General features: G+C 38.3%; 1 protein-coding gene, 1 non-coding gene and 1 pseudogene across 4 annotated transcripts; 1 reads left to right on the top strand and 2 right to left on the bottom strand.

Annotated features, from left to right (window-relative positions):
- Positions 1 to 3,360: 3,360 nt before the first annotated feature.
- On the bottom strand, positions 3,361 to 6,604 carry LOC122001578 (annotated as a pseudogene).
- LOC122003098 lies at positions 6,603 to 6,798 on the top strand. The gene has a single exon (XR_006117771.1). It is a non-coding gene; the product is annotated as a U2 spliceosomal RNA (small nuclear RNA).
- Positions 6,799 to 7,844: 1,046 nt separating this feature from the next.
- Positions 7,845 to 13,780, bottom strand: LOC122001577 (telomerase Cajal body protein 1-like). 3 transcript variants are annotated; one of them, XR_006117403.1, is made up of 14 exons: positions 13,434 to 13,780; positions 13,297 to 13,370; positions 13,125 to 13,205; positions 12,961 to 13,034; positions 12,781 to 12,863; positions 12,590 to 12,693; positions 11,616 to 11,758; positions 11,504 to 11,551; positions 10,392 to 10,444; positions 9,337 to 9,421; positions 8,908 to 8,974; positions 8,591 to 8,701; positions 8,090 to 8,261; positions 7,845 to 7,917 (listed from the first exon to the last, which is right to left on the bottom strand). XR_006117403.1 is itself a non-coding variant. In XM_042556403.1 (13 exons), the coding sequence occupies exons 1-13, from the start codon at positions 13,721 to 13,723 to the stop codon at positions 8,161 to 8,163; spliced, it is 1,314 nt and encodes a 437-aa protein (XP_042412337.1). In that variant the 5' UTR covers positions 13,724 to 13,780; the 3' UTR covers positions 7,845 to 8,160. The 3 variants fall into 3 exon arrangements, 2 of the variants coding, with proteins under 2 accessions (XP_042412337.1, XP_042412338.1); XM_042556403.1 differs by having other exon boundaries at positions 7,845 to 8,261; XM_042556404.1 differs by having other exon boundaries at positions 7,845 to 8,261; positions 13,309 to 13,370; positions 13,434 to 13,776.
- Between the last annotated feature and the right edge of the window lie 633 nt (positions 13,781 to 14,413).

Below are 14,413 nucleotides of genomic sequence, written 5' to 3' on the forward strand. Positions count from 1 at the left end.
TTGATTGTACATTTAAGCTTTGTTCATATACATTGTTATAACCTAAAGAGAATATAATTTGAAACATTATTAAACTTGTATCACTTGAAATAAGCTTAAATAAGGAATTATGTGCACAATTTCATCTCACGATCATCGTACCATATTACCAAAAATCTCCTCTACACTAAAGCAAATAAATGAAACTAATATACACATGTTGTTCCTTAGAGCATCATCAAATGAAATAACCATACATATATGAAAGTAAAACAAATCTAATATATACAATAATGAACATGCAGCAAACAATGACCACGATATGCAGCCCTTGCGGCTAGCCGCGAGCTACCCCCTACGGCCAACCATGAGCAAGTGCTTAAAGCGGCCAGCCATGAACAGGACACTAAAGGGGCCACGAGCAGGCCCCCGCAGCTGGCCGCGAGTAGGCCCCTGCGGCTGGCCGCGATTAGGCATCGAGCTGGCGCCTGCGTGGATAGCCTACTGCGGCTTGCCTGCGTGGGCGGCTGGGCTGCCATAGCTGGTTGCTGCGAGGACTCGCCTACGGCGGCTGACCTGCCGCAAGAAGCCGCCAACGACGGCCTGCTGGCTGCAGCGGCCGCTGGCCGCGAGCAAGTCACGGCGGCCGGCGGCCGTGTGAAAACGAACAGAGAGAGAGGAGAGGAGCATACCTGAGTCACTGGTTGCGGATCGCGGTGAACAGGAGGAGAGGGCACGAGTTTGCTGGAGAGATCGCCGCTGGAAAATCTCCGAGAGAGAGGAAAAAGGAGGGTTCGCACGAAAAGGAAAGTCGATCGGTGCCCTAATTCTAAAGTGCATTACCGACGGAATTAGGGTTCTGTCGGTATTTACCGACGACACCCTAATTCCGTCGATGCTTACCAACAGAATTATTAATTCCTTCGGTGATTACCGATAGAATTAATAATTCTGTCGGTAAATACCTCCGGTTAACAGGAGAAAATGTTAACGGGTTTAAAATCTAACGGGTGCGGGCGAAATCCAACCGATGGAAACCTACTTCCGTCGGTGTTTCCCGATGGGAACTTAATTCCGTCGGTAATGTATGAAGCACGCTAACCCGGATCTTTGTAAATCTATTGGCTGGTCACGCGACTTTCCGACTGAATGCAATTCCGTCGGAAATCGCCGACTGATTATTTAAATCAATCGGTAATCACCGACGAAACACTAATTCCGTCAATAAAGTACCGACGGAATTAAGTTCAGTCGGCAAAGACCGACAAAATTGAATTCAGTCGGCATTCCCCGACGGAATATAAATTCCGTCGGTACGCCCGTCGTTAATTACAGGCATTTTTGTAGTGCCACTTGCCTCTTAGGATCGGTTAGAGACAGTGCAACAGAGAGGAAGGAAAAGAAACCTAATGGCAAAATAGAGAGAAAAGGAAAGAAGAGGTTGGAGAGGGAACAAACCTAGCGCTACAGAGAGGAAAGGATCTCCATGCGTCAGGGGAAAAAACTTGAAGGGCGCAGGGTGAGGTGGATTTGCGTACATTGCGCCGGGGGGGGGGGGGGGGGGGTCGAAGGTCGCTGGGTAAAGTGAATTGTGTGTGTCGGCCAAAAAACACTAAGAGGGCGCAGTGTGAAGTGAAATGGCGGAAAAAAATTAAAGTACTTAGAGTTCACGCATGAAAAAAAGTAAATCGGTTCAATAAGAATTTTTTTTTAACCAGTTTAAATTTATTACTTGAACACTTAGATATCAATTTAATTTTATGACTTATTACTTCATCAAATATATATTATAAAATAAAATGTTAAATAAAATTAGAAATGAGGTCTAGGTTTTTTTAATCTATGAAGTTTAAAATAATATTTACTATATTAAATTTATTATTGAAATTGATTGTAATATATTACTTCGTAATTATTTATGGTTAAAGTAAATATCAACCAATTCTATTATAGATTTTCCCATAGTGGCGAGTTGCATGATGCTGTGGAATTGTAACAAATTTGTTGTTACACATCCTCAGATCTCTCTTTCAACGAGTCAGCCATACATTTCTCTAATACTGGAAGACCATTTCAAATCTCAATATGAAAACTGTAATGAAATGGCAACAACCATAAATGATAATATGATAATTTTTTAAAAACAAATAGTGACCCGTGAAGATAACTTGACTAAAAAATAGCTTTTTCTGCTAGTCCATAGCAGATTCAATGGTTTTACATTCTCATTTTTTTATTGGACTTGCATGAAAAAAAAAATTGTGATTGAACAAATGTTATTTGGTATTTTGCTCGTGCAATTCGCTCAAAGTGGGAGAGTTCTTGGTCGTCATTGGTGAATGGGCCGAGGGCTGGTGGTTCGAGCCCATTAAATATGATAAAAGATGATTTATTTATTCTAAGATCTTGTCAATTTATCCATAGATTAACATGAAAAAGATAAATAATGGATAACTACTAATTATTAATATAAATTGCTCCAATATGGAGGATTTATACTTACACACGCTAAATTCAATTTATTTAAGCCATTTTATGTACTTCATTTGAATCATCTCTTTATGTATTTTAACTGGCTGCGGAGTGCGGACGGTAATACTAGAAAAACATATCTCCTGAAAGGTATTTTTTTTGCAGTTTATCTTTGAGAATAATTCGCCTTTGTCGGTGTCTGCCCTTGATGCGCAAGCAAGCTCGAACTATGTTTTGGGGAATAGGTTAGGCAAAAGTTAACCATCATTGCTCCACACCATTAGGAAAAAGTAAACCAGATAAATTATAGACAGTTTGCACAGGGAGAGTATGGTCAGTCACATGACTACTTCGACCTTTGCATGATTCGATAATTCTAGTTACCATCTCAGCTGTGCCCCAAGGTATGTTTTAGGGATTAAGAAAAAAAAATAGCTATTAAAGATGTATAGCACGGATGTCATTTTTATCGATTTAGATTAATTGCTTGATCATAAGAAGTTCCATATTTTACAGATCAGAAATAGGTGCCTGATATTTTGGTACTTATTAAGTTGGATTTTTGTTACGGTAGTTTCGGATGTGAAATTACTTAAAATAACAATAGTATTCATGGGTTACAATTGTATTTTACCACATTACTTCCCATCGCACTAAGGGCTTATGAGACGTTTTTTTGTTTTTTATTCATTACTTACCATTGCACCATATCTATCTATAAGTGACGCCAAGTAATCCTGGAACTGGGCACACTAAATAAATCAGGAAAATGAAGTGGCTCTGACACACCGGTACCACTTGTTCGAGCGTCCGGCGTTCTAAAATGCGTTGCATGGATTTCAAATACTCGTTTGGTACAAATACCTTGCCGATCGCCACCATACTGTGCCCCTGGGGACTATGAGCAACTATTTCTAATGTATGGCTGCCGGTGTCAAATTCGATAGAGAGATTAAATCTCAAGTAGTTACATAATAATGGCGGTGCCACTGGGGCTATGATTCGAACTATGGCATCATAATTACACTACAAGGAGCCACATAAATTAAAGCTCATGTACTCACATAATAAATGGTTCACCATTAAACTTGGAAGCACACTGCTGCATCTGTGAAACATAACAGCAACCTCTGAGAAATAAAAAAACTTCTAACAATAAAACACAACTCGCAAAACTTACAAGTTGGATATAAGCTGCTGTGTTTGATATCATGCAATCGTGGCATTATTGCATATGTCGAAGATTTCGTCTAAAGGTGCATGATTACCAGTACCTTCATCTTTTCTTCCATACAACAAATGCTTCCCTTTGAATACAAACATACCTCCCTGAAAGGAAAAAAAAAACTTATAAGAAAATTGGTAGCGACTTGACTAAATGTTCAAGCAACAAAAATGAGGACAATAGAACCTGCTGCAAAACGCTAGAGCTATTGCCGGGGGTGGCTGTAATGGTATAATTCTTACTCCCTTCTTGATCGACTCCCATCTTGAGAACACCTTAGTCTATTGAATGTGGACAGAAACGAATTTTGATTTAGCGAAGTAGGTGGATGGCCAATTGCAGGAATGCAAGAAAAATATAGAACTTACACTTGCTGGATTAAAGAAAGTTCTGCCTAATCCAAAATATAAGCCCAAGACATCTTAAGCCTGGAAAACATCAAAGCATTAGAAACGATGTTCTCTTGTAAGAAATGGATCAGGAATTTGTTAATGTTGTTTACCTTCCTTTCCGAGTCCGCGTAGAGATAATCCATAAATGGCAACTGCAAATTGAAAGTGAAGATGTAGAAAACCATGGGTAAAGTTAAAACATCAATCATTATTCTCACAGCACTGAAAATAATATCAATACTTACTAGTAATTGATTAGAACTAGAGATGAAAGAGGTAACATCTCATTATATTACTAGCAATGACTATACTAATTCACTGGTCGGATAAGTCCCATTTAGGGGGTGCCAAATTTGGGGTGTAAATGAGCCGAGCCGAGCTCGAGCTTGGGTTGGCTCAAGCTCGAGAAAACTAAAGAGGCTCGACTCGAGCGAGTTTTTAAATCTGAGCTCGAGCTCGGCTTGAAACAATGAATTTAAACGAAAAAATAAGATGCGTAGGCTGGGATTCGAGCCTTCAACCTCTGCTTACATAATGAAATACACTAACCACAAACACCTCCTTAACTTATTATTTAGTTTTAAAGTATAAATTATTTTAAATATTAAAATACTGAATTAGCCTGGCTCGAACAAGCTCGACGAGTCATCGAACCAATATTAAATAGGCTCGAGCTCGGCTCGAATATTAAATGAGCCGGTTCGAGCTCCGTCAACTCCAAGCACGAGTCGAGCTTTGACCGAGCTGCTCGACTCATTTGCACCCCTAGCAAAATCTATTGTTGCTAATCTCATAATGACCATGAAGTATTTCCTGTTCTAATTGGCTTCACTCACTTTTCAAGAACATGAACTTGAGCAAATAGGAAGTTGATCCAAAGTTAACAGCATTTGAGTAAAGTCATCATAGATAAAGTGAATTATTAAAAAAAAAAAAATGGACGACCCAGTGCACAAAACTCCTGCCATGCAAAGTCCAGGGAAAAGGATCCATTGTATGCAGCCTTACCTTGCTTTTTGCAAGAGGTTGTTTCCAGGATTTAGGTCACAAAGCAACAACTTTACCGTTGCGCCAAAACCTCTTCATAAAGTGGATTATTACCCTACTCAAAATCCAACAGGTGGTGTTCCTTTTTATAATTACATATGAAACTACGAAAATTGGAATGAAATGCTTCAGCTTACACACTAACAACACTTCCTAGGGACAAACATAAAGATCTATCCTTATACTATTAACAATTTTCCTTTAAAAACTTCTGTTGTTTCTTCTGCTTATGATTTGGGAGCAACCATTTATTAGAGATCAGAACATATGTAATGCAAGGTTCCTATATGATTTCCTCCCTCTTTTGCATAGATTTAGGTAAAAAAGATGCTAAAGGCTAAGTGGAAGGAGATCATAAGCAAAGGAAACTGGAAAATCTCCATGTTTCAGGAGATATGTTCTCTCCTGAAACATAGAACAAACATACTATTGTAAAACAACTGATTACTACAATCAAAGTTAACTGCAAAATTGAAATCATTACCCGTTCAGCAAGCATGCAAGCTTTGTCAGGAGTCCCAACACCAACTGCAATTAGTTTAACTCCTGCTGCATCAAATTTAGATATCGACTCCTTCAAGACCTAAGCAAGCTCACAACCGTTTGGTGTCAACACAAACGGACTAAATGTTATCGCTAATCATCTATGTGCTTGCAGGTATAGAAAGAGAAGAGCTAAACTCACCAACAAAAACATCCAAAATGCCTCATAAGCGCAACCACGGCAACTCCCTAATCCACACAAAAGTAGTTGATCATGTATCAATCTGCCAGGACATTAATGAAACGGAACAGCTAACAATTGCCTAACCGAACAAACTAAGAACATCTGGCAATCAGATCTAGAGAAGAAAGATTTAGAAAATCAGTAGTTATGCAAGATTAATGCAAAGAAGTATGAACGGGAGAAGGGAAGCAATTTGATACTTCGTTTTGGTCGCAGAGATCCCTGAGGAACACGGGCTCTCCAGTGCCCGCTGCAAAGACGCGGACGCCATCAAGGGCATCCCAGGTCGCATCGACGCAGCCAGTAGCGACTGCGGCGGAGGAGCCAGGCGACGCAGCTCGAAGGATCGGCATCTGAAGCCGACTAGTGACGAGCCGAGCGAATCGGGGATCAAACCCACAGACGGCTTCGGCGGAGAATTCGATCCGCTTATGGGGGAGCGAGGCGGAGAGAGGGTGAGCGACGGAGGGGAGGAGACCGCCATTCCTGCTCGCCGACGCAGCTGCAGCGGCGAAGCAACAAACCCCAACTGCCTCCAGAGCAAAATCGAAGCGGCAGCAATGAAAGAGTGAAGACTCTCCTTTCTTTTCCGCTGCCAAGGAGAGCGCGAAGCTGGATCACGGCTTGCAGTGTACTCTCGCCTCTTCTAGAAAAACCTAATGGCCATAGACGAGATGGAGTTTAGTCCCACATTGCTTGTTCCTTCTGAATGGAGTGGAACTAGCGCCATAAAAGAAGAGGCCATCACTCGTTGCAATTCATACCTTTCTCGGCCTTTTGGCTAAGATCAAGTGTAGTATCTGTTCTTATCAGTTTAATATCTGATACGTGGATCATTGGTTCACTATGATATTAAATTAATTTTTTATTGGGGAGGGTCCACTACAGTAGTTTACTACTGGGTCCCTTGCGCGTCGCCTTTGTCTTGCACTAATGCAAGGGCTGGCGCACCCGACCAAGTTAGTTTAAATTTATATGTAAATATATTTAAGTTTGGTTATTGTTTATTAATAACCTGAAAGTTTATTGCTTTTTTAATCTTTATTAAATAAAACATTAATCGAAATCTATATTTATAAATGTTTAAAATTTTTCTAATTAGAATTTAAAATAAATAATAATCGCACTATTACTTATACTGATAAAATAATCTTGGTTTATTCGAACTTCACCTAATTAGGGTGGTTTATATTTTATGCGTTTGGTTTATATTTTATCCGTTCCGTTTGAGATCTAATGAAATACTTTATATACCAACTCGATTATACCGTGAGAACAAACTTTATTTTATACCGTGAGAACTCAATTTAGATGTCTCAAAAATTAAAAAAATATCCTACCATTATACCATTAATCTCGAGAACAAACTTTATTTTATTGTTTGAAACTTATTTGATTAGTTATTAAATTTAATAATTTAAACTTGTTATATTTATTTTAGTTTTTTTTATTTATTTAACATTTTAATAAAAATTTTATTGATGAATATTATTCATAAATTTAGTTATTCAAACTCATTAAATTAATTAATGTTATATTTGTATTGAACGAATATAAATATATTAAGACGGCACGGTTACAATATGCAACGAGAGCACAATGATAGAGGACCGCTTGGGATATGAGCACAATGTTGTTACCATCTTGATAATCTTGAACCAACTCCAGACTAATGCTTTGGATAAACAGGCTCACTCAGTCAATCTGATAAGTAGAGAACTGGCTAAATGAAAACCATAAGAAAACCCTACGGAGGGCCCGAATTATAGGAGAATAACTCGTGGGCCAGATTAACTTCCATGTTAAGGCTCTTTCATGCAAGGAAACAACAAAGTTAGGAAAGTAGGCAACAAAGTTCGATAAATTTTGCAATGGGAGAGGGAAGCATAGGGGCCAAAGTACGATCACATCTCTTCCCTTCCTGTTATTGCAGGTAGATATAAAAGAAACGAAACGAGTTCAATGGGATGAACCCAGCATATCATATGAGAACCGCCAAAGCTTCAAGAGTAAGATGCATGAATTGAGACTTCCTCAAAATATTTGACAGTACGATGATACCTATAAATTAACAACTTTGCCAATATCATGAGACACAGTCAGTTCCTCATAATAACATGTCATCCTGGTTCTTCTCGTAAAACATTCTTAAGCTACCAGAAATTGGAGCAGGAAAATTGCTGTCAACCGAACGGCTAACAGAATGAGTATCAAGTATAATACGAGAGGGTATAATGCCAGACTAACCTGGACACAAAATTGAGTCAATTCGGATAGTTTGACTTTTTGATGAACTTCTTCCAATTTCCAACCTTGCATTAAACTCCAAGGTTCAATGCTTCATCCGCACCAGGTACTGCTACATCGTGGTCCGACTCTGCAGCATAGAAGGACCAAACGGATGCACAATTCTCATTGCCTGGAATCCACAGAAATGGAAAGTTTCAGTCTGAATAGAGATGATATTGGTGGTTTAGAGATTGTCACGTTAGCAGGCCACATGAATTGTCCACTGTCACGTCCTTTATTCAATTGGATGAGTATCGACAATCAGGATCATGTTGTTCAAATAGCAGGCTTTGAACATATGAATATCATTCCTAACATATTTTCACTCATTTTTGTCATATAATAGATTGTTAATTTGATCCTTTCGAGTAATTTCACAAACATACATCTTAACTCTCGAAGGCATTTAGACTTAGCTGCAAAGCCATATTACAAGAAGCATGGTTAGAAGATTAATACCTTTAAAGCTTGAATTCTCTTCAATATTGTCCAGCAAATCAAATCTTCGATTACCAGAAGATGATGCAGCAAGTGATTGAGATGGATGAAAAGAGAAACCATTGACCGTGTCTAGATAAGAATATTAAGCATAAGGAAACATTAGAAGGAAATAAAACAGTGGGGAAATAAAACTTAAAATCCAAAAATAAAACAACTATTTATCATGTATATTTTGACACCAAATTCTAAATTCTGTTTTATGAAAATGAATATTGAAAGAGAAAAAACTTTTCAGCAAACAAGTATGTGGCCAAAAAGCAAAATGAAGTGTATACCAGATGCAGCTTGAAAGCTCGCCGTCCACTCGCCAGTTTGAAGATCATATATGTGAACTAGACCATCCTGCCAGTAGCCAGAAACCAATTATTGTTTGGAAGTGTTCCATTTTATTCCCGGCAGTTTACCTCCTTTTCAAAATCCCCCTTCTAGTTTCACAATATCTTAGAGATATTCAAACTCTTCTCAATTCATCCCTTAATCATTACCACCATCACTTTATCTTGGCTGACATGCCATGCGTATGCCACGCCTCTTTTCCATTGATGATGTTAATGACTAGTGTGAAATGACGAGAGTTTGAAAACCCGGGGATAGTCCAAGAGCATTTTGAAAAGGAAGGTAAACTTCAAGAAGATGAAATGAAACTTTCCTTTATTATTTGGATTTTATAAGCTACATAATACTTGTAAACATATAAAGAATACCTCTCCTCCTGTACCGAGGTGCCTTCCACAAGGTTCGATATCAAATGATATTCGTTGGTTGGTGTGCTCAGATGATCTATATAGTCTGCGAGGACACATGAAAAGCTCATGAAGGTTTGTTTACATTGAATAAGAAAAAAACTACATTCATCTATTCTGCAAGAAAAATCACATGATTCTGTCCTGAGAACAAACAGTCAAAAATATGTTAATGTGTTGATTGGGATAGTAGTACTTTTAGTTCATCTTTTCTAGTAATCTCCCATGTTCATTGAGCATTGTCATCGTTGCTAAGTGACTTTTTCCTTGTTTGTTATGATTGTACGTGACACACACACACATATCTATGACAAAATAGCGCACAACTACTGTATTACTTAAACTTGAGTACAAGTATATCTAATACGGTTATTTCAACAAAAAAAATTTTGCATGTGATCAGTAGGAATGTGATGTACATTCAGTGTATGCTCATGGAGAAGTATCAGTGTGTCACGTTGTTATCGGAAGAATAGATGAATATATATCATAGCTCAACAACCACATAAGAGTATATAAGCCCCTCTATTTTAATCATTTGCTGCTTATCCTATTAATAATATTTTCCGAAGGATACATGATAATTATACTACTCAGACTTGAGAGCAAGTTACTGCAATGAATGAGAATCCAAAATATGCAACACAATTGTCTCCACAACTTTTTACGTGTGATTAACATATGTAAGTGTCCAGTTGGAGAGACCATGCTGGAGTGTTGATGTTGAAAAGAAGTATTTACGAGATAGATGGAAAATCCTACCATATCACAACGATCACATGAAAAAGCAGAAGCTCCTCTTCCCTCATTATCCTATTCATAGTATCTTCATTCATCTCTCTTTGTTGATAGATTTAAGATATCTAAGTCTATATACAAGAAGAATTCTGTGTCAATAAATTCTAAATAGTTTGTCACTTATGATTATAACATGAAAGGACTCAAATGAATCTAATCAATAAATTTCACAACAAAATCTCCTTCATGTAAGACAAGAAAAGATGATAAGAACTTACTGGTATACAATCCCAACTGTATTGCGAATATCCCAGCACAATATGTATGGATCCTGGAAGCACCATGGACATAAATAACAGGTTTTGAAAATGTGAAGAAAAAGATAGATCAATGAAATAATATGGATTGTATAAGCAACAGGTTTTTATTGTAATAGGTTTCCATAATTTTTGAAAAACAAGTATACATATAAATATAGTGGCATCATTATAAATATGTTGAAGATGCAGCTAGAAGAAGAAAAGATATGCAGAAAAAAGACCGATGTCAATCAGACTCGAAAGTATTAGTTCATGCACTCTGAAGATTCGGTTCACAGACACATGTTTTATTTTGACAATGAGGCAATAGGTTTAATACAACAAGCCAAAAAATAGGCATAATATTCTCAACATAAATCAAGCACAAAGAAATTTGGTAAAGGATATTAAAATAGAAGAAAACAGAATTTTCATTAGAAAGAATGAATATTTGACCTGAGGTAGAATGTCAATCATTCTAAATGCTGATTGTGTAGCTTCTTGTTACCAACCACACTGTCCCCACAAGATGCCGCTAGAGGGTGGCAGACTTGCTACAATGGGGCAAGGAATGAATTCCCGGCAGGGACATACCCTTAGGGAAAAAAACCCCTCCCACCCCCTAGCCAACTTGGCGGTCGGTTATAAGTTGACCCCGTGATTTACCTCCTTTCATAGGAGACAGGCAAGGCGTCTGGGGTGAGTGTAATCACCTTTGCTACAATTGTTACCAACCACATTTAACTAAATCATCCATAATATTGTTGGTTAATAAAATCCTAGGCATGTAATAAATAATATGACATTTTGGAAACGCCTGGAAATCCTTATATTTGCTTCGTTAACATGGTAAGCTTCAAAAAAATTAAAAAATTTGAACCAAGTATCAGCACACATATGATCTGTAGCTCAATTCATAGCAATACATCATGCATGATAGAGAGCAGTAGAAAAAGGATGATTTGAGTGGAATTGCCCACAATGCAATTTCATAAATTCATCAAATATATTGGAAATTAATGGATGATCATACTTTGCAAATCACAGTTATAACATTACTGGTATATGCAAATTGTCAAGATGTAATATACCTTCCTCCCTCCTGTATAGAGATAGTATCCATCTTTTGAGAATAATACCTGAAAATATAATTGCCATCAACAATTGTCAGAGGTGTTTAAGTAAATGCATTGTCCTACTAACCTGTGTAACACCCCCTAGTTGACCATGTAGTACATATAGTAATTCCATATTATCCTCAGAGTAGATAGCGGTGGTCTGGCTGTAAGAGCCAATAGCAATCATCCCATTGTGAGTAGGAGAAAAGGCAATAGAAGATACAATGCCTGAAGAATAAAGTAACAAGAAAACATTGACATCTTAAGAATTATATATTAGAAATAGGTGCTAGAGGAGCAAAAAAAAATTAAAAGCCAAAAAAAAGACCCCATAAAAAACAAAGGAAAGGGGCACATGATAAAAATACGAAAAAGGAATAGGCAGATGACCTAAAATTTCTAATCAACTTAAATGTTGTTAATAAAAAACAAAAGTCATGAGGAAAAAATATCACTCAGGTTCATTGAGTAGTTGAAATATAACCATGGGAAAGGAGTGAGATGAAAAATTAGACTCAAAGAAGCTTCTCTGAACCAGCTCTTGCACACATCCCTTAATGGTCAAAACATACAATGTTATGACTATTTTAAGGGACATAATTTAATCTGGATTCGAAATTTACTAATTATATTTAGCTTTAATAAGAGTTTGTTTCATTATGTTATCTATTCAAAGGATTAGATGATATTGGATCTAACTCATTTATGACCATTATCAGCTTGACCTGATATCTTTTCACTTGCCATGAGTATGCTCACACTCATTTCATGTGGATGCAGAAGAGCAATATCGAAGACATTAGCTACATATACCAATTACTATTTCGACAAGAAAATCAATCATTACTAAATTAGTAAGACGACGTAGAGATGATGACTACTGACCAGTTGAGAGGTGGTAGAAAATGTGTGCTTATAGACATGAGATAAACACAAGCATATAACAACAAAAATAAAAACGCACACACAACTTCCCGATCAATTTTGAATTACCTGATGGGCCATTACCTGCAAAGCAACGACATACCAAACACTGTCCTAGTATTTTAGAAAGATTACCTGATGGGCCATTATTTCCTTTATGCAGAGAATATTGCTGAAAATCACGACCAGGGCGATGCACATCAAACACTCTTAAGGATTTATTATATCCAGCAAAAAGCCTATAGGAGGAAAAGATTTTGATTCTGTAACAATAAAGGGGTAGTAAATGGAAGTATTTCTTTATATATAATATACAGAATCTATACTTTGATCCTGAAGTATTGAAAGAAATTGAAAGGGCAGCTGTTATCTCATCCATGGCATCATACGCTCGATAAGTGCAACGAAGCTGTCAATTATCAACACGAAAGACAAATGAATAAACAACATGTCCGCATCATGTCAAACGGAGCAGAAGAACAGCTCATATATGAGTTGAATAGCACCTGTCCGGAACTAGCGTCCCACAGATGAATTGGGTGGTCGCGAGTGGTACTGGCAAATACACAGCTCGCAGGATCTGAAATTGTTAATTAAACCCTGGTGAATGTATCCGTAGTACAGTAACCATCCCAACAGTAAGTCAAAAAACCAGTAAGAAGATTGACACCTGATGCAGACATGTAAGGGAACCAACAGAAATCGTAGACACTCTCCGCTTCCCTCACAATGAGACTTGAACCGTACGAATCTACTCCAACAAACACCAGGAAGCATCAAATCGTGAAAAAAAAAAAAAAACATAGCAAACTGAATTCGTGGATCATGTTCCTAGTATGCACCGACATCCATACCTTGCCCGTCAATCCCAGCAGCAGAAGGCTCCACGTTATCAGCAATAAAAGCATCCTCCGGTCTATTTGGATAAATGGCATGTCATGATGAGAAATTCGTCGAAGAAAAGGTAGATGGCACTTACTGGTAGAACAGACGCAGGGAGTTGTCGTCGGAGCCGGTGAGGAAGCAGGAACCGTCGGGAGACCACTTGACCCCTTTCAGGAAGTTAGCACCAGGGTTTGAGCCGTCCTGGAACTGACGGCAGAAGTGGTAGAGCCGGCGAGGGGCCTGATCAAACCTAAACACTGGCCATTGGCAGCACCAAGCCGCTTCCCGCTCGATCGCTTCTTCTACTCCCGCTTCTACTTCTCCTTCCTCCTCCACAGCCGCCGGCAGCCGCTCGAGGCCCGTAGCCTCCAGCGCCAGAGCCATGGAGCTTTTGCCAGAGAATCGAGCGATTTTGAAAAATAAAGCCCTAATTTAGAAAGAGAGCCGTGCTCAGCTCTGTTTACTCTGGCGGACGGATAAAAGGAGGGAAAAGAAAAATCAATGAAAAAATAAAAGGAAAAGAAAAGAAATTTTTTTTAAAAAAAAAACACAAGTAGAAAGTAGTGGGCTGATCCGACAGAACGAAATTAATCAAACTTTTTTATAAATTATGAAAGTACACATTTTCATACGACCGGATGAGTCATCTCCAATATTAATTGAATCAAAAATCTGAACTCACGCTTATCCAAATAATAATAATAATAATAAAAATAAAGTACAAAGAGGATTCACACCAGAGGTATTTGACTGAGCTTATAAACTCTCTAAAATAATTTATAAGTTGTGATCCGGCAGTAAGGACAGGGGACCCCCTTTGTGGGGAGCCAATGACACATAGAGGTCAAAAGTCAAAAGGATCAGCATGAGGTCCATCCGATCGGAGAAGGGTTGTGTCGATCGACTGAACGGGTCCGAGCGGAATCAAAGACAACCCGACGGAGAGTCAAGTTTCCGACGCTCATGGTGAACAGGGTCGCCGGGCCGAGCGGGTAGTCCGCTCAGCCGAGGCGTAAAGAAGCAATGCTGTGAAGGAACAGTCTCAGCCGAGCACGCGATGGAGTGAAATCTTCC

This window comes from Zingiber officinale, chromosome 7A, assembly GCF_018446385.1.
Source record: "Zingiber officinale cultivar Zhangliang chromosome 7A, Zo_v1.1, whole genome shotgun sequence".
Lineage (NCBI taxonomy): Eukaryota > Viridiplantae > Streptophyta > Magnoliopsida > Zingiberales > Zingiberaceae > Zingiber > Zingiber officinale.

Coding starts and splice junctions, on each gene's coding strand:
- LOC122001577 (XM_042556403.1), bottom strand. CDS start 13,723: ATGGCTCTGGCGCTGGAGGCTACGGGCCTCGAGCGGCTGCCGGCGGCT. Junction 13,035..13,124: donor CCCTTACATGTCTGCATCAG/GTGTCAATCTTC, acceptor TAACAATTTCAG/ATCCTGCGAGCTGTGTATTT. Junction 12,694..12,780: donor TTCAATACTTCAGGATCAAA/GTATAGATTCTG, acceptor TTCCTCCTATAG/GCTTTTTGCTGGATATAATA.